Source organism: Cyrtonyx montezumae, unplaced genomic scaffold (assembly GCF_038088225.1).
Source record: "Cyrtonyx montezumae isolate F1298 unplaced genomic scaffold, pur_monq_1.0 scaffold_15, whole genome shotgun sequence".
NCBI classification, from domain to species: domain Eukaryota; kingdom Metazoa; phylum Chordata; class Aves; order Galliformes; family Odontophoridae; genus Cyrtonyx; species Cyrtonyx montezumae.
In genome coordinates this window covers 3,993,669-4,015,965 of record NW_027071881.1, presented here as the reverse complement: position 1 = coordinate 4,015,965, position 22,297 = coordinate 3,993,669, and the positions used below count along the sequence as shown (strand labels likewise).

Here is a 22,297-nt window from a genome sequence, read left to right as displayed (position 1 = left end):
TCTCACAGTGCTCCTTGCTTAGTAACTGATCAAATAATTCTTAGCACTTGAAATCACATACAGTCATTAGAATAAGTCTGGAAAACTGGACAAAAAAAAATACAGAAGTCAGCTCTTAATGGCTATTTTTAGGAAACATCATTTGTGCTGATGTTATTTGTAGTGCATATAACACGTACCCATCAACTACTCTATCTGGCAATTAATCAACTATTTAGCAGTATGGCATCTTCAAACACCAACCAGGAAGGGCATACTTTCACAAATGCAACACACTTCTTGCAGTACTTATAGCACAGCACCAATTAGAAATAACTTTCAATAGAACCAAGCATTCACAAGTCTGGTTTTTGTAAAAGTTTAAACTTTATCCCACTGAGAAACACTGACATACACATGCAGATACCCCTTATCCATAAATGTACCTAAAATTTCAGATGTTGTGTGTCAGGCAGTCTCCTGGAAGCATTAGCTGTGAGGTCTCGGCATGGTCAGAGTGTTTGTAGCACCCGATTCCAGGACAGCATTTCCACTCCTGAGTCCAGAAAGAGCTCAATTTCACCTTTTCTACAAACCACATTCCCTCCCCTGGGATCCTGCTATCTTAAGTCTCCCTCCATTCAGGATTTGTGCATTTGATTGTTCCTGCCTCGGACTGTCCTTGACTGAGTCTCACTTTATGGATTTCTGCCCAGCTCGAGTTTAATCAAGATGTGACTGCATTTTAATCCCAGACTGCTGCGTATTCCCAGTACCGCTCAACCTGTAACACACACAGATCTAATTAGAGGGCTCCCTCCATTCCTCACATCAACTTTTAAATGAAATATCAACCCACACCAGCCTGGGAACAGCCCATGGTACAACTCTGTTTGACAGCTCCACTCAGAGTCAGTCTGTCTGAACCCTTCCTAGGAACAGGACAGGTTGTCTTCTGTGTGAACTGACTGTATTTTGAAGTTTCTCCATCTCACATGAGCTTATGAAGCTGCAAATGGAGCTGCACTGGCTTTGCTGCCTTTATCCTGCTAACCAGCTCACAGAGAGAAGACATTATGTTGGAATAGCATACATGCGAGGAACACACTTCAACTTCTTGGTAGTGAACTTCAGTTCAACCCTACTAGAGATTATTCTTTGGAAGGACACTCCTATTAACAAGGTCTTATCCTAGATGAATAATGTCTAAGATTCAACAGCACAGGAACTTGATGCCTACCTCCTGCTTTCACCTTGATATCTCCTAAAAGAGATGAAATCATGCAACCCCAAACCTCTCCAGTAAATCCACCTCTTTTCTCACTCAAGGACATGCCATTCCATTTCCAGCTGCATGACCCACTTCTACAAGCAAATCTCTACTGCTCATGGACTTGGTCAAAGTGCTACAAGTCAGGGAACTAAGAGCAATCTTTCTCTGATGCCTTCCTCCCATTCAGCCAGACCCCTCTTGTTTATTAACTTTTCCAACAAAGCCCATCTTTCATTGCTGTTTTAGAGTGGAGGAGCCAATACAAATTCTCCTGTGGCTGACATATGACAATTTTATAGCTTGTAGGGCTGGCAGAACAGAAGCTTTATTCTCTTCCTAATCTTGACTAAATAATAGAGTAATATATCTTCCTCAGCAATGTTTAGAGATGTTTTTGTAACGCTTTGCCCACTGCTAGGCACTGGCAATGCAGAACACCCACTTAACAAATGCCCACTACTGCAGTGGGAAGGTGGAAACTCGGTAAGTCCATGGAGTCCAACCTCTTGGAGAGAGCACCAGATCTCAGATACGTGCTTTTGTTTAAAACCTGCTGCTGCATCCCTATTTAGAAGAGTTCAATAAAGATATACTAAGTAAAATATGTCCTAAACTAAAAACTTCACTGCCCTTTCCTGTCCAAAGAGCTGAACAATTAGAGGCATGAAACAATGCAAAAAACAACTGCTTCAGAAACTGGGTTTGAATATTTAAATCACATTACCAAAACATGGGATTGCTCACACGGCCATGGCAAAGTATCCCAAAATAGCTGTAACACTTTGGGTCCCCACTAAATCTCTTCTTCTTCACAATATTCAGCACATGGATAAGGCTGTGCGTGCTCAGGTACCACACTTGTTCACACTCTCCAGTGTTTTGATGCTGTCAAACAACTCACAACTGGATCTGGTTATCACAGAAAAACCACAAATGTTATCATACTCATTTAATGAAAAGCCTACATTAAAAACATAAGAATCCCTAAGGTAGAAACAGCACGATCTCCACCTGCCTCACCCCAAAGCTTGGCTCCAGCTTGGTCTGCTACCAACTGCACCACTCCCTATATATTCTTTCATCTTCCTAAGGCTTTCTGCTTTGTCTTGCAACACCTGTACCCTTGTTACCCCTTACGCATGAAAACAGCTTGCACTGTCAGTGGCTTCATTTCAGATTATTAGACAGCTCTTCACAAGAAGAGTACACTGGCCTTGAAAGGACAGAATGGATGACCTAATACATCCTGCCCATCTGTCACCTGTGGAAACCTGGCAATGACACCCGCTCTTAAGGAATTTCCTTCACTCCCGTGTCTTCGACTTCAGCAGTACAAGCCACTCCTCCATCACTCACACAAAGTGACAACTCTTCATTGGAACAGCTCTGCACAAGAATCCTAAAACTCTTCTGCTGTGAAGCATGTTTCCATTTCTCCTCCTTATTTCTCTATTTGACAAGATAGAAACAAGAGGTGGCAGCAGGACTCTGAACTCACATAGGGGTAAAAAATGAATAAATCAGGAACACTCCCCTCATCATCCCTTGTTCTCATACGCAGAACAATGGCATTCTGCATACCAGGCACTACTTGGTGCCTCAAGCATTCTCTTGGAAGAAATTCAACAAGTTCCTCGACAAAGAAGCATCCCATTCAGCACTTTGACAGCAACATTAAGTCCACACATTTCATCACTGTTATTTTGAAAAGTAGCAGGGAGGGAGCTGTCATTTAAACATATAATTTCAGAGCATAACACCAAACAGCTAAACAGGCAACAGTTTTGAGAGTTCAGTGAAAGGATATGCTTTTTCTTTCCAATTGGAAGATAAACCCCTTCCAATTGCAGATACTTTATATTGAAGACTAAGCCTCAGTTCCTATTCCCGATAAAACAAGTTACAGTGGCTGTAAGGAAGTTCAGACACACATTCAAACTGGTGGTTTTATATCTTCTTCATTGTTACCTACCATTGACACAAAAGGCACCACAATGAACAGTAGACACCAACCAGGAACAATTCATTTAGCACCTCCTTATGGGGTAAGGAGTGCAAATAAATGCTGTTATGAACACAACCCCACTGTTCCTCCACCACCTCTGACAGGAACTTCTGTTAAGTGGAGTGGGTGGAAATTTTAAGGAATGTTCTTGTTATTTTCGTACTGACAACAGTTGCAAGATTGACAGGATAATGTGTCATGTACTTTCTTCCTCCTTGAAAGAAGGACAACGCTGACAGCACCAGAATAAACCTTACAACACGCTCCACGTTAGTCCAAAGCCCTTGTTGTCCTCAGCAGAAGCAATGGCTTAGCAAAGTCTCGCTGGCTTTTGTCTTCTATTACCTGACTTACTAAAAGCAACAGCCCACTTACACAAATAAAAATGCTTCCTCATGCTTATCCCTCCTCTATTTGCTAAGCCAACAACATCAGCTTATCTCACTGCAGTTCAGAAGACAGATGGCAAGGAGCAGGTATGAGGAAGTGTCTCCAGATTTGGATACTGGAAACCAAAGGAGCCATCCCTTGCACACCCTTCTGCAACCACCTGCAGAAGCAGCAAGTTCACCTCGTGGGACATCTCCTCAAGCTCTGAACATCTCTGTAGCTACCATAGATTTTTAAACCTGATTTCTCCAAAGGGGCAGGAGAATGTTTTACAGAGCACTTATATCAGGACAGTGTCTGTCCACCATTGTTTATAAAAATCCAAAGAGAATAATTCTTAAAGAAACCGAGGTGTATCATCAAAAGATGTGAGGCATCCAAAAAAGACAGTTGCAGTACTCAATGTGTCTGCACTGCTGCATGGCTGTTTTGTTCCATCACAAAGTCCTAAACTGATAAAAACACTGAATAAGAATTGACAGCATTAGCATCCAGAAAGAGGAGCCTGGTACTGTACCAGACCTTACCAAGGTAAGGTTATCTTCAGTCCTAATTAGAAATAAAGCAAATTAATAGAATAGCCATGAATTGTAAATAGGCAGGTCTGTAATTTGTGAGTTAAGAAACACATAGCACTAAGAGAAACAGAAAGTACCCATTATGCTTGGGAAAACAAGCAAATAGCTTACCAAAATAATAAAGATTTTCTGCACACCACAGTAATTTGATGGGAGCTAGAATAATTGGAACAGTAATGTAACACTACAGCACACAGTTTTTCTAATTACATTAAGAAAACATCTGTAGATATTCAGCATTCCAAATATTTTGACGTTGGGTGCTGAATAAAATTCTCCCTGTTCAGATTAAACATATCCAATAAAACTTAACTGACTCAGATGCTGGAATGCAGTGTTAAAGCCTTTGGAAATCTGTCAGGGATTTTTATTAATTTATTTTTTGACTGTGCATCGAAACAGAAGATGAACACTTAGAAACTGTAAGTAGTCACACAGCACCAATGGCAGAAAGCTCTCTCATCAGGGTACAGATTCTTCCAACAGCAAGCACACACTCCAGGAGCTCTGCAGGTTTGATCAAAGGTCACACCTTGTGCCTGTAGGCAGAGGCTGCTGCGTGGTCAGCACGCACCAATGGAGAGCAGTCAGGATATACAGTGCATAGCTGGGAAACTGCTGGTAGGGGTTCTGCATTACACTGAAGAGGCACCAGAAACAAGTACCTGGAGGTATGCCACAGAAGAAGTATATGCTATGGGGGAAAATGGAGATACTACGCAGCTCTTGTGTTCTACAGGTACAGAAATACAGGGTGGATATCAGGAAAAATTTCGTCACAGAGTGCTGCTCCAGTGGCACAGATGCACACGGAGGTGGGGAGGTCACCCTCCCTGGAAGTGTTAAGAACCACGGGGATGTGGCACTGAGGGATGTGGTCAGTAGACATGGTGAGGTAGGCTGGGATTGGACTGGATGATCTCTAGAGGTCCCTTCCAACCCCTATAATTTTGTGATTCTGTGACTTGGGGATCTTAGGGGTCTTCACCAACATCGCACTCAACATCAGAATTAAAGACCTGAAAGTTTGAAAGCCCACTGAAGGGCTCTGAAAGCAGTAAGGCTCACAGCCTCAAATTTGGCCTCATAATTGCATTTGCTAGCTTAAGATGTTCCCAGTGTTGTTTCACATTTCTCCTCTTGAGACCAAAGAAACATTCTGAACTAGGAGAAGGGTTCTGTAGAAGGGTATTTTCTCATGCAGAGAGGAAAGGCCCCGTTTTCTTATGCTGCTTTGGAAATTGTAAGCACATGAGGAACCAACAGATTTGAAAAATATTAGGGTAAGTTTCAAACAGTAGTTTTATGTAAAAGTAGATAAAAACTCCAAGAACTGAACTAAAGTGAGGAACGAAGTAAATTCTCAAACTAAAGACATACCTGAACAACCTGAACAAGGCCACTCAAATTCCGGATTCTCCTTGTATTCTTATGACATTTTACCAAATAAATAAATAGAAGCTTACAGTCACAATGGGATCCCTTCAGATGTGCCAAGGTTACTCTGGAGCTGCTTCTTGCCTAAGTCGCTGTCTCTCATCTATCTGCTACTGGAGGTAAATAAGATACTGGCTACTGTCCCAGATTCAAGTAATGCAAGCAAACAGGAAAGAAATCTGTGATGTTTGTGAAGTAAAATAAGACCTTGTCTAGTTGGAGAGCTCTAAGGCAGTACCAAGCTCCTAGGGACACTTTTCTTCTACCAAGAGATTGCACTTGCTTTTGAACTTTCAGCCATACAGAAAAAAGGCTGAGTTGAAGTGCCAGCATCATCTTGGATTCAAATCAATCAGCTTGATGTATGATTGCAACAGCTAAACCACTTCACCTCTGTGCTACCCTCCTCCATATGTTCTTTATATCAGCAGTCGGCAGACAGGGTGGCTCAGTGGATTCATTTCCTGTGTTAGGCTTGGGCTCCAGTTTAAACAAAAAAAATTAGAAGTGAAAATAAAAAATTAGCATCTACTGACAGTTAAATTCACCAGACTTGTTTGCATCAATTCTCCTTATCTGTCTAAAAAAGTTGCAAGAAACTTTTTCAGGAAATTTAAATTGACCATTTTTACCAGGGCTATCTATTCAACTAGGTGGTCACAGCTGAAAAAGAAACAGTGAAGGAATCAGACCTTCCAAATGTTGACATACCTTTGGGTGAGAAGACAGCAGCAGAGGGCCAGGAGGACAGCCTGAGCAGTGTTGACTTTAAAAACGATGCAGACTAGAAGCAGCCATCCCCGCTGGGCAGCAAAGCTCTCAGATCTGGGCTTCCTCCAGATGATGCTCTTTTTTTATTATTACTTTTATCAGTTACAATGCAAGGATTGAATTCTCGAGATAACTTAAATCTAAACAATGTGCAGCCTTCAGCATTACATAGGTGCCTGCCAGCTGGTGACAGTTAAGTGGTTACTTTCTCAAGCTAAACTTATTAGCTAAGGGTCGGGACATTTTGTAGTGCTCAAATTGCATTTAAGAGCTTGCACTATTGGCATGCAGTCTGTTACCATGGAAGGGGGTTTCTCAGTGACGGTGTGTTACAGCAAGCAGTACATCAGGAGTCTGCCATACTTCAGGGCTAGATAACCATGCTTTACTGTCTCTTTGTGAAGAAGAGTCGCCACGGCAATGAACATTCAACTCCCCAAATTACTCCATGCTTAATCAGTCGTTACCTCTTGGCTTCATCTGCTCGACTTATGAGGATGCAACCTCACTACTCCAGTGACAACTGGAAAAAGAAAACATTTTGTGTCTCTAGAAACAGGAGCATCTTGAAGTGGAAGTGCTGTGCCATCATAGCTGCCATTCTGCTGCCAGTGGAGAACACCACTGACTGTCAGAGGATTAAAGCATTTACAACACAGTAAGAACAAGTCAGCAATAACGAAGGCCTGATCTGCCTTCAACCATAACTGCATCACAACTTCCAAAGCTCCAGCTGCACAAATGAAATTAAATACAGATTAAATTCATTATTAGAAAAAGATGAAAGCATTTTGAGGTTCTACACTGCTCCATAATTGTACTGTTTGTGTTGCTTCTTTACATCCATTTTCTCTGTTGTTCACAGGATGTAAGCACCCTACTCTTCCAGAAGAACAGCATTTACAGTCGGAAAGGCCAAAAAACTAGAGAGTACAAAAGGCTTTGTATCAGCTTGCCAAATGTACCGACCAGATATGCCGAAAAAAAACAGGGAAACTTTCTCAACCTCTATTTCTTACAGCTCCAGGTGACACTAACATGAAGGATTAACGTAAGTAGTAAATAACGCGGCCTTAAGCCTGGTGCCTCTGGGCAGCTTAAGGCCCTGTGCACACCACTCAAATACTACTCAATACTACTGCTAAAGAGTAAAGTGGCAGAACCATGTCCTGCTAAAAAGGGGTCTTTTTCCTTTCTTCCAAAAACATGGGACTGTCAGCAGCTCCAGATGTTTCGGAGAGAAGGAAAAAAAGGTTTAGGAAAATCTCCTCCATGGAAGCGAGAGCTTGCTACTGGCTTTCTGCTCACACTCCACAGTCCACATCCAAACCCAAACACACAGGTCCACCTTGGAAGCCGGTCCTGTAAAGTTGTCACCTCATTCCACAGAGCTGCTCCTGCGAGATCACTGCTGACTTTCTAAAGCAAGATTACACTGGCTTTTTCTTTCCACTGAACTCTGCTGAGACAGATCTGGCACTGTGGGGGGAGCTGAATGCTCTCCTTTACACCAGCAGCACAACTGAGCTGTAATCACTCACACCTGTCCAAACCTACAGGCATGACTGGGCTGCACACGCAGCTGTTTGGTCTCCAGTCAGGTCCTCTGCCACAGCTACCTAGGAAATGAGTTCTGCCCCAGCCCCGAGCATCTCTCTCCCTTGCCATGACAGGTAAAAATCCAAGCTGCAAACAGCAAATTGTTTTCCAAGCCCAATTCTTTCAGCAGTGTGTTAAAATGCAAAGCTCTCTCCCTCACACTTACATGTAGACTGGCTTTCCCATCTCTTAGATTTCTCTTGAGCTCCTGGGAAACTATTATTTCCTCAACAGCCTGAAGGAGCTGCTGTCTGCACCCACCTCTGTGATTTAGTAGACAACATCCTAGTTGGAGACTAGTAAAGTTTTGTGATTAGCACTGTTTTCATTGCTCTGTGATATCTAAGTGTAGCTACAGACTGCACTCCCAGTGACCTTTCAGCAGCCAGCACGAGCAGAATGCACCAACATGATGCAAACAAACAGAAAACCTCAAGGTATTTCCATCCCATTCATAAGACATCAACAGAGATTCAGCTGAAAGCACATACCACATGGAGCTCAATGGAGAAGCAGGACTTGTTTCTAAGTTCCAGAAGCAAGAGGTAAAACAAAGAATAGCCAGAAGAAAAATGCAGAACATGCATCATAATAAGAAAGGGAAGAGATTTTCCTTTCTTCCAGAGCACAGTTTTCTTCCATCAGAACAGATGATAAATACACAAGTGTATTGTCAAGCAACCTGAATGTTGCACCAAAAAGTCTCTGGGAGGGTTGGAAAGGGAATAGGAGGTGCTTAGGTGCTATTTTAATTCTAATAACATTATCCCAGAGAAGCTTGTGCCTGGACTTTACGTGCATAAATCTTACAAGCTGTTACTGAGGGACCAAAAGCTTTTTTAAGCTACAACAACTGACAATGATGACACTGGAATGCAGAGAAGATACTTATTAACATGTATAAAGCATATTTTCTGACGACCCATACAATGGGGTCACTAAACATGAACGCATCTATGAGAAGAGCATACCTAAGTACCCATTTCTTCATTTCTCTTCCCCCATTCAGGATTCTTTGCAAGTATGAGCACAGTCTGTTTTCCAGTATCACCTTCTGGATTACAATTGGAAGTGCAGAGAATAGGCAATCTGTTCCTGTGTTTGAGAGGCTTAGAGCAAATTAACAAACCCAGACCAACCCGACCTGTTCATTAGCAAGGGAAGATGCTTTGCTGGATCACTTACCCTCTTCACAGTTGCTCCCTGTGAACCCAGGACAGCACCTCCACTCCAGCGTGGTCACAGTTCGGTAGGACATTTTGTACGTGGGCCTTATAAGAGTCCTGTAACTAACACAGACAAAAAGTCAGCAGGGTGCACTTCTTCACCCGTTCACAACACGTCTTCCTGCCTAGCAATGTCAGCAGAGCATCCACTCATCCCCAGCTATAGTGAAGAGAAAAAATACACTTAAAATAACACAGTCAAGTGTTTACCACCATATGGACCTGATTCAACAACCCTTGTTTTTCTCCTAAAGCCCTTATATTCTTTGTCACATCTCTCCCCCAGATAATACCAGTATACTTTATGGAGGTCTCATCTCTAACAAGTTGTTTTCAGTAGCAGAGATGATGGTTAAACAAAGGCTGGCATTAGCCTTTCTTCTCAAAGTTTCCAAAGCACTATTTTCACACAAATTGCCTCAGTCTGTCAAACATCTTCCCTTGGACCAGGGGTGTGCTTTATACTTCTCATTGCAGATGAGTTTCTGCTGGACATGATTTTGCCCTGTGCCAGCACACAGCATCCTCTGGGTTCCATTTCTAGCTCAAGAACCGTTGTGCCCCATTGGAAACCAGACTGCTACGTGCAGACAAGCAGACCCACACCAGCTATTCTGAAGTTAACATAAGACTGACAGTCTCATAAGACTCAGCTTTTGTTTCAAAAACATTGGACTTCCAAAGCTGACAAATCAGTTTCCCCCACATACGTCCAGATAAGTCACTGCTGCTATGCATGAAGCTGAAAAACAAAAACAAACAGAAAAAAAACAGAAGCTGTACTCTACAAGCTCCCCTCAAAATTCTTACTCTCATGTAACAGCCAAAGGTATTTGGTAGCCATGGGGAGTGGCTGAAGCATTGGGATTACAGTGCTAAAGGATGCAGCTTTCTGCTCCTCAGTCAAGGCTGGGCAGACACAAGCCTGGCTGGATCTCCACAAGGAAGAGCATCCTTCTGCAGCACTAAGAACCTACAGGGAACAGTGCCCTCCCAGCCTACCCAGACACAAGGCCAAGACAGATCTAGATATTCCATGAATCCAACCTAAACCTCTCTCTACAGAGCAGCTATCGCATACATCAAGGACAGCAGAGCAGAGATGCTGGTGCTGTTAACGAGGACAGCAGTAGCACGCACTTAGCAGGAGAGGCTGCCTATGTATGCCCTGGAAAGCAGGCAGCATCTTGGTCATGGGTAGTGCAGGTTTTGGGAAACTAATTTCTTGGGAAGCTGTGAATGATTATTTATGCCAGTTGCCAAACACAGAAACCATTCTACCACAGCTACTGAATAAGAGGATCTGCACAAGCTTCTTCCTGAGCACACAGCTGCCTGTACAGCATCACCTAGAGATGGGAGAGCAGTGCTGTCCCCTGGAACATTATGTCCTCACCATCCGAGTTGCCAAAAAGCACACCAGTTACTGCTAATGCCGGCAACTGTGATCCAGACATTTGTCTAACATGCTCCAGACAGAGCCAGTTCATCCCACCTAACTTTTCACACCTCTGCATCCAATGGCCTTCAGGAGCTTGCAGTCAGAAGTGAGTTTGAGGACTTGGCACCACAGTGATGTAGGTAGACTCCTAGAACAGCTCTGGCAAACTTCAGAAACTGAACCCAAGTCTCCCAACTCTCAGTTTTGGCGTCAGACTTGAGACATCTTTCCACACACAAACCCTCAGCCATCAGTCAGAAGTTCATGACTTTGTCACTAACACCACGGTTGGATTTGACCTTCAGATGAAAGTCTCCAGTCCTGTTACCAGTGGCCAGAGCCAGCCAGTCTCCAGCCACACCGTGATTTTAAAACCGTGTTTCTGCCAACACCAAGATGTTAAAGCTCTCTCAAACTTCATTATGAAGTGTGGAGAGTAGCATGAGCCAGACTGGAATCTTGGCAGCAGTTCTGTGACAGGGAAGTAGCTATAGTTTTAATTCTCAAACAAGTGAGAACTTCTCAGGGCACGACAAACGTAGAGCTCAGCTGTCACAGCCTACCACCCACCCTGAGTTCCCTGATGTTTGCAGCTCAGTTCAGCAGCATGCAGGTCAGGCACATGAAGGAGCCCTAGTTTGCTAGCTTGAATTGGCTTTAAAGCTTTTCCATTCTTCAGAGCATCATTTTTTCACTCAGCCGTGACACAGCACCCAGGTCTGCCATCACACATCTCACCACATCACCTTATGACATTATGCAGACTTCTTACTGACATTCCAGGAAGGGAGCAAAGAAAACTCCTCTACCAAAGCATAACCACCACTTCAGATAACCATTCCTTTTGCATTCATATTTCTCTTGCACTTGAAAGAGAGAAAAAGACATAGAAAAAGAAGATGATAAGCCTCAGAACAAAAACACATAGAAAACACAACAGAGGGAAATTAGGCTGGTAGAAGAATAGGAAAGCCTTTCCTCTGGATGTTACCCAAGCCACAAACACTGGCACAGAAATACTGCAAAACCACAGTAAGAGGTTAGATGAGCCACAACCTGCACCTCTTTTCTTCCCAGACACATGCAGCACGCACAGTTGCATTCAGAAGGTTTCCAAGCATTTCAGAGGAGCAACCTATAGCTCCACTGCAAGGGAGATACCATTCACCAACTTGTTTGCTGAAGGTCACAGCCAAACCTTGAGATCACAGCAGCACGGGAAGAGGAACCCAGAAATCTCAACTAGTGGCCACCGCTGTTACTAGGTAAGAAAACATCTGGAAAGGCAGGAACACAAGCTTTCCTTCTACTACTGTTTTCCTGGCAATGAGGTCAGGAATCAATCTGATGTCTCTAACCTTCACCAGTTGCATATGTATCATGTTTGGAGCATGGACAATCCATCCAAGCTAAAACAAACACTAATTCTGCTTATTAAAAGAAGATTAAAAAGAAATTGGTAGTACTCCTAATGTTTGGCCCATGGCCTGACTTACAGACATGCCATAAATGTAAATTGTCCTAAGAAAACTTAGAGTGTTCTGAATCAAACTTCTAATTTGTCAGGTTGCATATGCAAATCTTGAAATACTTAGCTGTCCTGGAGAGATTGGAGATTGGAAAGAGTGCTGACATAGAAAAGACTATCCTGTGAGTATACCCAACAAGTCCCAAGAAGCTACAAAGAACATATTTGATTTCAACACCACCATCCTCAATCCCCACACAGATCCCTCCTTAAGGCAGATGCAGCAACTGGCAGTCAGCAAAGCACGACAGGCCATTCACTGTACTGCAGAAACATTTGCCCTTTCCATCTCTCCCCATCTCTGAGTGGTGTTCAAGACTGACAGATGTGCAACGTCACATTTGGGGTTTTCAATGGCTCTTGATGAATAATGGTGTCAGCTAAGCCCATTCCTGTACAAACCAGCTATGGGTTTCCAAGTGAGCCTCCATATTCTTTGAAGCCAGACAGTGCTGCACAGACTGGATGCTCAAAGGCTAGAGTGAAACAGGGCTATAAGACCACTGGCCATGGCAAAAAAATAGCAAGACAAAAACTCATGCAGCCTCACTGGGAACATTCGTTTTTCTAGCATGAATCAAGTAGGAGAGAAGTCAGAGTATTTCACCACAATCTGGAGAATCGTGTTTCTAGAGGTGATATATATGGATTTTTACAACAACAGTTTGTCTTATAAGTCTGCAGCAGTGCATGGTCTGTCAGGCTGTTCTCCCATTCGCTTAATTCCTGGCTGAGATAACATTTTACTGGCCACAATAGACACACACACAAGGTCTAATAACAATTAGACATATTTTGCCCTATCAGGGTACAGCAAGAAGCTGTCTTGCTCTCCAAGTATGAAGCCATAGCAAGGCAAAGAAAACACTGCAAGTATTGGTCCCATGCTGTTGGTCAAGTGATGCTGCCTCACCTGAAAGACAAGCAGTCACAAAAAGTCACAGAGCCTCTGGCAACTGATGTCAAACTCTTGTCTAATCTACAAGACCACTCTTTTCTCTGTGAATCTCAAAGAGCAGCACCCTCAGCCTGCAGCTATTGCAACAGAATGATTGCTCGGAGGAAGGATTACAATTCACATCACTGGGTTTTCTGGCAGCTGGGTGCAACCATGGAGGCAGCAAACCCACAGAGATGGTTGCCATTGAAACACCAAGCAAAAGACTTTATCTCTTCCTTCATACAGATAAATAGCAAGCAGCTTCTACGTTAGAAGCCTGAGCCAGACAGTTGGAAAGTTGCCCGTTCACTTTGTAGCGTGACAAAGCAAAGGCATATCCTACGGAGCATTACGCCGAAGCCTCCACAGCACTAAGGGAGAGAGTTCAAGAGCGGACATCTGCTGAGGGGAAGTCTCCAGCCAAGACTGCTCCAAAGCAACTCAGCACCCAAGCTAAATAAAGAGTCTGGGGTGGAGGGCAAGAACAGAGCAACTCACCCATCCCAGCCAAGATGACGACACTCCTGCAAGAGAAGCAGAGCTGCCAGCTTCCCAAAAGCAAGTGAACAGAGAGCGAGGAGATCGTGCAACCAAAGCCGCTAGGCTGGGGATCTCAAAGATATCCCTCTGTCAAATGCTCAACCCTCAGCTGCAGTTTGTGCAATAAGGAAAAGAAACATAATGCGAATGAATGGGAGACAGGAAACAGATTAAATCCGTGTCTGGCCACAGTGATGTCTGATTGTAAGCAGCGTCTCTCTAGCAGAGAGCCCCTCTCAGCTGTCACTGCGAGGCTGAGAGATGCCTTTTTCTTTTGGCTGGCGTCCCTTTTGCTAGTGAGAAGCCTGATAACGGGTGCTGGCAGAATGAAAGCTCTGCCAGATATGGTTGACTCCCTGCAAACAAGGAGATGAAAACAGTTTATTTCAAGTCACAGCTGGGAGACATACAAAAAAGCCAAAGTAATGCCAATAGCTTACTGACATTCTGTGTTGCTTACAGTCAAGTGTTATACTACATGAATCTGAACATCTCCCCTTCAAGCTCCAGCAACAGAAATCTCACTAACAGAAGAATAGGAGTAGGGTCAGAAGGTCTTTAAGTGTGTACTTCAGGTAGAAGGGAAACTGAAGCAGGGGGCCTTAGTTTTATTTTCTGCTCTGATCATCTTCTGTAGGAGTTTTGAAAGACCTGCCCTAGGAAGTCCTACAGACTGCTGACCTGTCTCTTCCAAGTCAGTTTGACTGCTGACAGAGAGGGAAATCGAATATAACTCTTCTCCTGTTAAGAGAACTGTTCTAGCAAGTGAGATGATGAATACAAGGGGGATCCAACTGCCCTGCAACAGCCGAGAATTTCTCATTGTTATACTTGGTAGATTTCAGCCAAAACCAGGAGATAGGGTGCACCTGAAACAGGAAAGAGCATTTTCTAAAAAGACAGTATTCACGTTATTAAAGGAGGGGAGATGTAGAGGGTTTTTTTTTTCATTTTCCATTTGTCTGTTTTTTAATTTCAGCTCACCTCTGAGACTGAAGAAAGTCAGTTATCCTCACATCCCTAGGCACTAGCATCGTGACACAAACAGGCGACAGCACGTGCCTTAGCCATACACCATGACTCAGGGTTAACAAGGTTTGCACACACAAGCTGCACTGCACAACGTCCATCAGTTTCAGTGACAGGTTTTTATTACATTATCAGAAAACAAGTGCCTCAACTTTATGTAATTTGCTGCATAATTAAGGCAAATTATATAGTCAGCCCTTAGAAGGGTACTATTCACTTTGCTTGTGTCCTTCCACTTACAAATGGAGCAGACAACTAGCATCCTTCCACTTCTTCTGGGAAGCTCCTTCCTGGGGATCATCATCTAGAAATGCTGTACCTCTAATTGCTGAGCTTTCACCAGCCAAAATCATAAAAAATAACTCCAGCTTCTTTCCATGCTATTTTCACACACAAAAAATAAAAAAAATAAAAATGGAGAAGTCTGCTGCCATTCTGCATTGTTTCCAAACAATTGGACTCGTCAGGCAAATAAGCCAAACTACATCTGAAACTGTAAATATTCAGTGAATAACAATGTCACAATGGCAAACTACTCCTAAAGTCTCTGGGTTAGCAGCAAGAGAATCAACGTATATGAGTAACTTAACCACAGGAGCCCACAGAAAGGATTTTTACCAGTAACACGATCAATTGTTTAGTGCTCGTGAAACTACAGTTACGTGAACAAGGAAAAATATGCAAGATTTTTGGCAAGTTTAGGAGACAAGGTGAAAGCTCACAAGTTTCTAATGACAATTATGCGTATAAAACGTCTGGGAAATTAAAAAGCTTCAACAGAAGTTTGGCCATGACAGTGTAAAATATTAAGTGTTTCAACCACAGTCTTGCATAAAACAAGACCAAAGAGACACCAAAGCATATACATTACAAGTGAAAAAACTTCGACTGACCAACGGCCAAGGAGAAACTAGATAATCAGTTGTGGTAACTGCCACATGGAAAATGTGAATTCCAGATGAAGAGACACAAGAGCAGATGGGTGCGTGCAGCAGCCACAAGCATGAGAAAATAGATCTCTCTGGGTATTGATGCTGTAGTTCATGTTCTGGCTAGGTTACTGACTAAGAGGACCTCATTCCGTGGCTGAATTGGAAACACCAACAAAATGACTAAATTACAGCCTTGTGTACATGGGAAGTTGTCACAGAAGCTAGGTGTAAATTTAGAGGACAATGGCCTTTTTGCTTCAATTCCCAGATGAGTGGTAACATTACTCTGCTGTGAGAACGCCTTTCTGAGAAGGCAGGGCTCTACACCACACACTGAAGTAGCAGCTGGGATCATCTACAAGTGGATATTACAACATAAGTTAAACTGTTTCACGCAGCCTCCCTTCTAAAGCTACAAATGCTTACATCCCTAGCTACCCTGCAGATAACAGAATGAGTACTCCTTAGTTCTTCCATCATGAAGCAGAAGACCAATATCCGATCCACACTCGATACCCACACCAATATCTGATCACTCACTCTGCAGTTCAGTTTGATGAGAAGCACAGGCACGTTCGTACAGGCAAAAGAAGACATGAATATTTGTACCTCACTAAGTTGGCACAAGGGCCCGGCCACCGGCAGCTCTGATAAACTCGCTGGATCACTGTTTCTGACCCATTCTGCACTTGACAGGAGACTGTCCGTGTAACCGTGTAGTGACACCAATGCCTGCGGAGAGAAAGAAATCTGTTACTCTCAGTAAGGCAGCAAGATGAAGCAACATATATAAGACTGCTACAACCCATCTAGTTGACCAAGGGAAGCCAGATGATGGGATTTAATTTCAGCAGAGTTTCTCAGTGCTGTCTCTCACAGTATTCTTCTGGAGAAAAAGCCCAGCACACAGCTGGACAGGCACACAACGCACTGAGTGAACAAACGGCTGATGGGTCAGGCTCAGAGAGCTGGGCTGGCAGCTGGTCACTAACAGGGTTCTCCCTCTTCTCTCTGGTGCCAGCAATAGGACCCAAGGGAACAGCATGGAGCTGTGACAGGGGAGGGGAGGTTAGGAAAGGGTTCATCAGAATGCGGGCACTGGAATGGGCTTCCCGAGCAACAGTCATAGCACCAAGCTGCTGCAGCTCAGGGAGACATAGGGTTTCATTTTAGGTGGATCCAGGAACCGGACTCGATGATCCCCGTGCATCCCTTCCCACTCAGGATATTCTATGACTGAAACCAAAATAATGGGGTGGAGTTGTTGCCTCTGCCAGACACAGCTCACCCATCTTGCAGTCTCAATTTCCCACTCCACCTCCTCCCCCAAAAGCTGCAGAGAGATTCCCCACTTCTGCCAACCTGAACCACAAGAGACCCAGTAATGCCTCTTGCTTGGTCCTCAGAGGCCAGTACATAATTAGTTCAGTAATTTATCATAAACAATGGGGTTTTAGAAGGGGAAAAAAAAAAAAGTCTTCCTAATCTCCCAATAGACAGCTCCCATTGTACTGGTCTTCATTTTGTCCTGCTCATTATGGGATCATTCCCCGGCCGCCTAGTGTGCTGAAAAACATTTGAGTTGAAGAATTCTGCTATTTGGTGGAGTACACTGTCAGCAGGGCTCAAACAAATCATGCTGCTACCCAGGAGAGGTTACAGTCTGAAAATGGGCAACACAAAATACAGGCAAGGGATGGACCAGAGTATTTAGCTGCCTCCTAAGGGAAGAAAACAGAAGTAAGAAGTGTTCACCACCACACGGCGTGCAAGAAGGCAGCAACTGCAGTGCCAGCTGTGGAGTCAGTACCTATAGACACCATCCAACTTCTCATAGAAAAACATTTCCAGGTTCAAGTGCTGCAATTGAGAGGGCAAGAAAAATAGGGTGCAAACATCATTCATACCTGCCAGATTCTGGCTCCTGTTTTTCCTTCTGTAACTGCACTGAGGCAGCAAATTTCAGAGCCACATTCTTACTGACTGGGGATCAGAACTGGGGTCAACAACAGGAGGTGGAGGCACATACCTGAGCCCACAGTACACTTCTCTCCACGCTGACAAGAGCTGTGCTCCTCACCCACAGCATGGCAACCATCCCCAGCACAGCTGGCACCTCCTCTAAGCATCACAGTGGCTCCCTAAGTTTGCACCCAGAAATAAACAAACTGCTTGCACAGTGACAACAGGCATGTCCCCTCCTCCTTCCACAACTCACCTCCACAGCAGTGGTCCAATTTTTCCAGCATTTCCTCTTTGCAGTACGCCTGCATTTCCCCCCGACACACACACTTCTTTTTGGACACCCTTCCCATCTCTGGGGGAGGCTGCCTGCTCCCATCTCCATGAACAGGAGGCAGACATGCCAGTAGCTGAACGCTGCAGATCACAACAGGCACGGCAGGGCCAGCAGGCTGCTCTGTGGTCCCAGCCTGATGCATGAGCTCCAGGGGATGGAGGCTTCCCCTCCAGTGCCATCACACCCAGCAGCAGTACCAAGACACAGGAATGCAGCTTTCCCTGCTCCAACTGCCCCACATGCTGCAAACCCAGTCCCGATTCCTCATATCTAAAGCTCTTTGTAGACTTGCAGGGATGTTTTGGAGAGCCCCTTCTCTCAGATTCATTGGGATAAACCAGAGAAATGCCTTCTCTTCCCTGTCCCAAAGGTTACATCAAGTATTTAAGGAGTGAGAAATGCTTAGGCCACCAGACTGCCCCCAGTACAGACAATAAGGCATAGCTACCGCACTAAGGATACATACTCTGGACCTCTGGATCAAATCACATCCAGATGCCTCTAGTAACATCTATATAATGGAAGCAAAGGGCAAAACTTCATCCCAATGAGTCCAAAAATAAGATTAATAAAGCCTCAGGTCACAGAATGACACCACATCCTTGAGGCAGCTCAGCACAACTTCTGCACAAAGCTTAGGGGACAAAAACAGGAGGAAGAAGAGACTGGAAATGTGCTATCTCAAATTACTTTTTGTTCTTGTTGTTGTTTTGGGATTTCATTTCAGGCAATGGTGTAACTGCCTCTCACTTCATCTCTCCAAGCCTTAACCACAGGGTGTGTGTTCCAGCGAGTACTGCTGCTTAAGGTCTCCCCACGCCATGGGAACAGCCATATGGAAGGAGAAGCAGCAGCCAGGTCTGGGAAAGCACCACTTTATACCATTTAACTCAAGCACATTTTTAGCACAGTGCTCACAGCTGTCAGAAGGACAGCACAAGCATTCTGCTCGAGCCTCAGGACAAAAACATCTCACGTCAGGCCAAACAAGTCACACATACACACAATCTGATGGGATAATGGCAGGAACATATGTCCTAAAATGATTACAAACAAAATTTCTCATTAACACGCGATGAGGAAAGGAACCAGTCCAGGCAGAGGGGAAGAACAGAGCAGCACTTTGCGCACCAGAGCAAGGAGGAACACGGATGCAATAAACCCAGAACGCAGCTACCACATTCTAAAACAGAGCACAGTTACTGAGGACTCGTAGGCCTCTCCTCACATTAAGAGCATTTGTCAGGCTTGCCAGCAAAATCCAAATAAATCAAATATTTATTTACACACACTATGTTTTAACTGTTGTGCAGTCTGCATACATGTGCCCCCCCTCTGGCATTCTCCCATCACAGAGTTTCATTGGGAGGAAAAACAAAGCTGTTTTTGCCAGGTCTTTCATTTAGCACGTGCTGTCGGCATGCATGCAGATTTCCTATTCTAAATACCCCAGCATTTCTGTGGTCTGAGCTCCTGAACCTTTGTTCTACCTGGTCCTCAGAAGGAACTGCTCAGGCACACACATCCCTTCACAGATCAAACAAATCACTGCCCTGGAAAAGCTCTTCAAATTGAGCCTCTCTGGGTAGACCTCGTCCCAGTCTTGAGACAGAGCCACAGGCAGCAGTGGGGAAAAAAGGCATTCCCTGCCCAAAGCCATCTCCTGGGCTTGCTGGGCTGACCAGCTCTGTTAGCCCATGACAGAGAAACATCCTTCCCTCGGAGCTAGGGAATATACAAGTGTTGCTCCATGCTCCTCATCAGAGCACAGAGTGCAATCACAGCGATGAAGAAATGTGAGTTCCCTGAAGCACGGTGTGAATCACAAAGGGAAACAAATGGTCAAACCCCAAAGGTGTTTTGAGTCCAACATGAACAAATTTATCTCATTTCTTCACTCTCTGCTTCCCATAAACAGCATCACTTCCCTACAAATGGAACTTTCAGGTGTTTGGCTTCTACAATGGCATAGAAGCAAGGGAGAATAATGATAGCAGCACTGCTAAATGTGACATGTATTTAGGATTAGCTCTGGCCTCACTGTAGATATATAATAGCACAGTGATTACAAAGGAAAAGACAGACAGCAACCCACTCCCAGATTTCTCTTTGCAAGTCAGAAGTCTGTGAGAGCAACCTCCAGAACGCAAGCAGGAATCAGACCAAGTGACGAAAGGCCCCATATCATGGCTTACAGAGATTATAAATGACCCTTTATATTACACACATATGCTAGCAAGAAAGGTTTAGAACTTTTATGGCAAACATCCAGGATGGCAGAGAATACATTACTGCTTATTCAGAGAGAAAAATATTCCAACCCAGCAAACTAAATGATCCAAATAGCAGCTCATTTAGGGCTGGGGCTGTTGGATCTCATGCAAGCACATCACCAACACATTTAACACAAAGCCCTGCTGTACCTCTTGGAATTGGTCTTCCACTGCTCTGCTTGGAGAGGAGAGTCTCAGTTGCTCCACTCTCCCCAGCTGTTTCCAAATGGATGCCTTCCTCTCACAGCCTATTTAATCCTTGGAAGACGTTCACAGGTCCCTGAAGATCTGCAGATCATGGCCCATAAGCTACTGGTTTAGAAAGTTCCTATCCAATGCTAGAGACCAAGATCCCTCATCTTGATCATGGCTGCCAATGAGGCATTCCAGAGGGAACACAAGCATTGATACCAGAAGATATCCAACCACATGTAATGCGTAGGTTCAGGACACTATTGTAGGCATTTCAGCCTATCTAAAGGAAGAGCTTCAACAGGCTACTGTTAAAAAACTGGCCAACAAAGCAACAGGCCAATTAAAGGCTACTCTGAGAACTACTGTTCTGAGCTTGACACACAAGAGAGTTCCCCACTCTCAGCAGACCCAGTAGGGCCAGTGACACATGGCTTCAGGTGCCTGGAGTCAAAAAAGGCCAACATCCAGAGCAGGCTGAGAGGGTCCCATGGCAGCTGGACTAGTGCAGAAGGCTTGAGCTGCATCTTGCTTCTGTAGGCAGACATTAGGGAGGAGGCTCTGCTCTACACCCCTGCAGCTTCCAGAATGCTGCTCTCTCTCAGCAGAAGCTTTATTTGGATGCATGGTTCTCCCCCTTGGAAACTTACAGAAAGAGACTGCAGAAGGTGCAGGAGCTTAAGGTAACAAATACTCATGCTAAACACTACAAGCTCAAGAAGGGCATATACTCACACATCAAAGCTTTATTCCTGACTGATTATTCCTTAACATGATTGAATGAGCTTAGAGCAATCATTTCACAGACAGAAAAACATCAGACCACAAGCTTCCCCACTTCTGGCCATCTGGATTTGCACAGAATCATTTGCTAAGGCCACCACCCAACAGGGATGCCTTCACCCACTGTAAATGTTTAGAACAGTTTGCACTACAATTAGCTGACATCCCCATCCCCAGTACCACTTCAGCTTCTTCCCCAGTCCAAGGCACTGGCTTTTCTCCAAGCTCAGACTCCTGTTGGTCCCTGGAGGGCCTTCCAAGGGGGTTGCAAATGAAAAGCCAACTGGTTGTTAGGAGGCTTCATTCCACTGGACAAGTGATCACAAACTGAACTGTGTCAGAAACCACCAGGCTGAACTGATCAAGACTCAGCAAGCAGCCTGTTTAATCAAGAGCATGCAACTCGAAAATCAAAGCAGCTACATTCTTGCCTAATCACTCCTTTCAGGGGGACAACAGTTCAGCTCCACACACACAACTGACTTGTTGCTGGGCCTGGGTAAGGACTGACCTACAGCAGGCAGTGCCTGCCACACACAGGACTTTTTTTTTTTGGCTGATGCTTTCACTGGAGTGAAGGATGTGGCTGCAGCTCTCCATAGCCATGCTGGCACACTGCAGTCCTACCAGCTGCACTCTCAGCAACGTGAGACTGAACCAAGCCATTCACACCACTGTAGAGCTAAGGAAAATGAAGATGTAATGTGCTTTCAGTGCTTCCGATGAAAATGCATGCTGTGGAGTGCAACTGAAATCATCAAGCCTTCAACAGCCACGGAGAAAGCAAAGTATTCATAGAATTGTAGCATCATAGAATGGCCTGGGTCAAAAAGGACCTCAGAGATCAGTGAGTTTCAGACCCCTGTCATGGGCAGGGTCACCAGCCAATACAGTAGGCTGCCCAGAGCCACATCCAGCATTGCCTTGAATGCCTCCAGGGATGGGGCATCCAAAACCTCTCTGAGCAACCTGTTCCAGTGCATTACCATCCTCTGAGTGAAAAACTTCCTCCTAACATCTAACCTAAACCTCCCCAGTCTTAGTATAAAACCATTCCCCCTTGTCCTGTCACTAACAACCCG

At 44.4% G+C, this 22,297-nt stretch overlaps 1 protein-coding gene across 1 annotated transcript in view; it reads right to left on the bottom strand.

Moving 5' to 3' along the window:
* The window catches only part of COL26A1 (collagen type XXVI alpha 1 chain), a 133,327-nt gene extending 115,386 nt beyond the window's left edge, over positions 1-17,941 (bottom strand). The window contains exons 1-4 of the mRNA XM_065732225.1: positions 17,887-17,941; positions 17,576-17,651; positions 16,278-16,400; positions 9,218-9,321 (exon numbers count right to left, since the gene is read on the bottom strand). Of these exons, the coding sequence (XP_065588297.1) occupies positions 9,218-9,321; positions 16,278-16,400; positions 17,576-17,651; positions 17,887-17,941 (358 nt within the window). The remainder of the gene's footprint in view (positions 1-9,217; positions 9,322-16,277; positions 16,401-17,575; positions 17,652-17,886) is intronic.
* Positions 17,942-22,297: the final 4,356 nt, after the last annotated feature.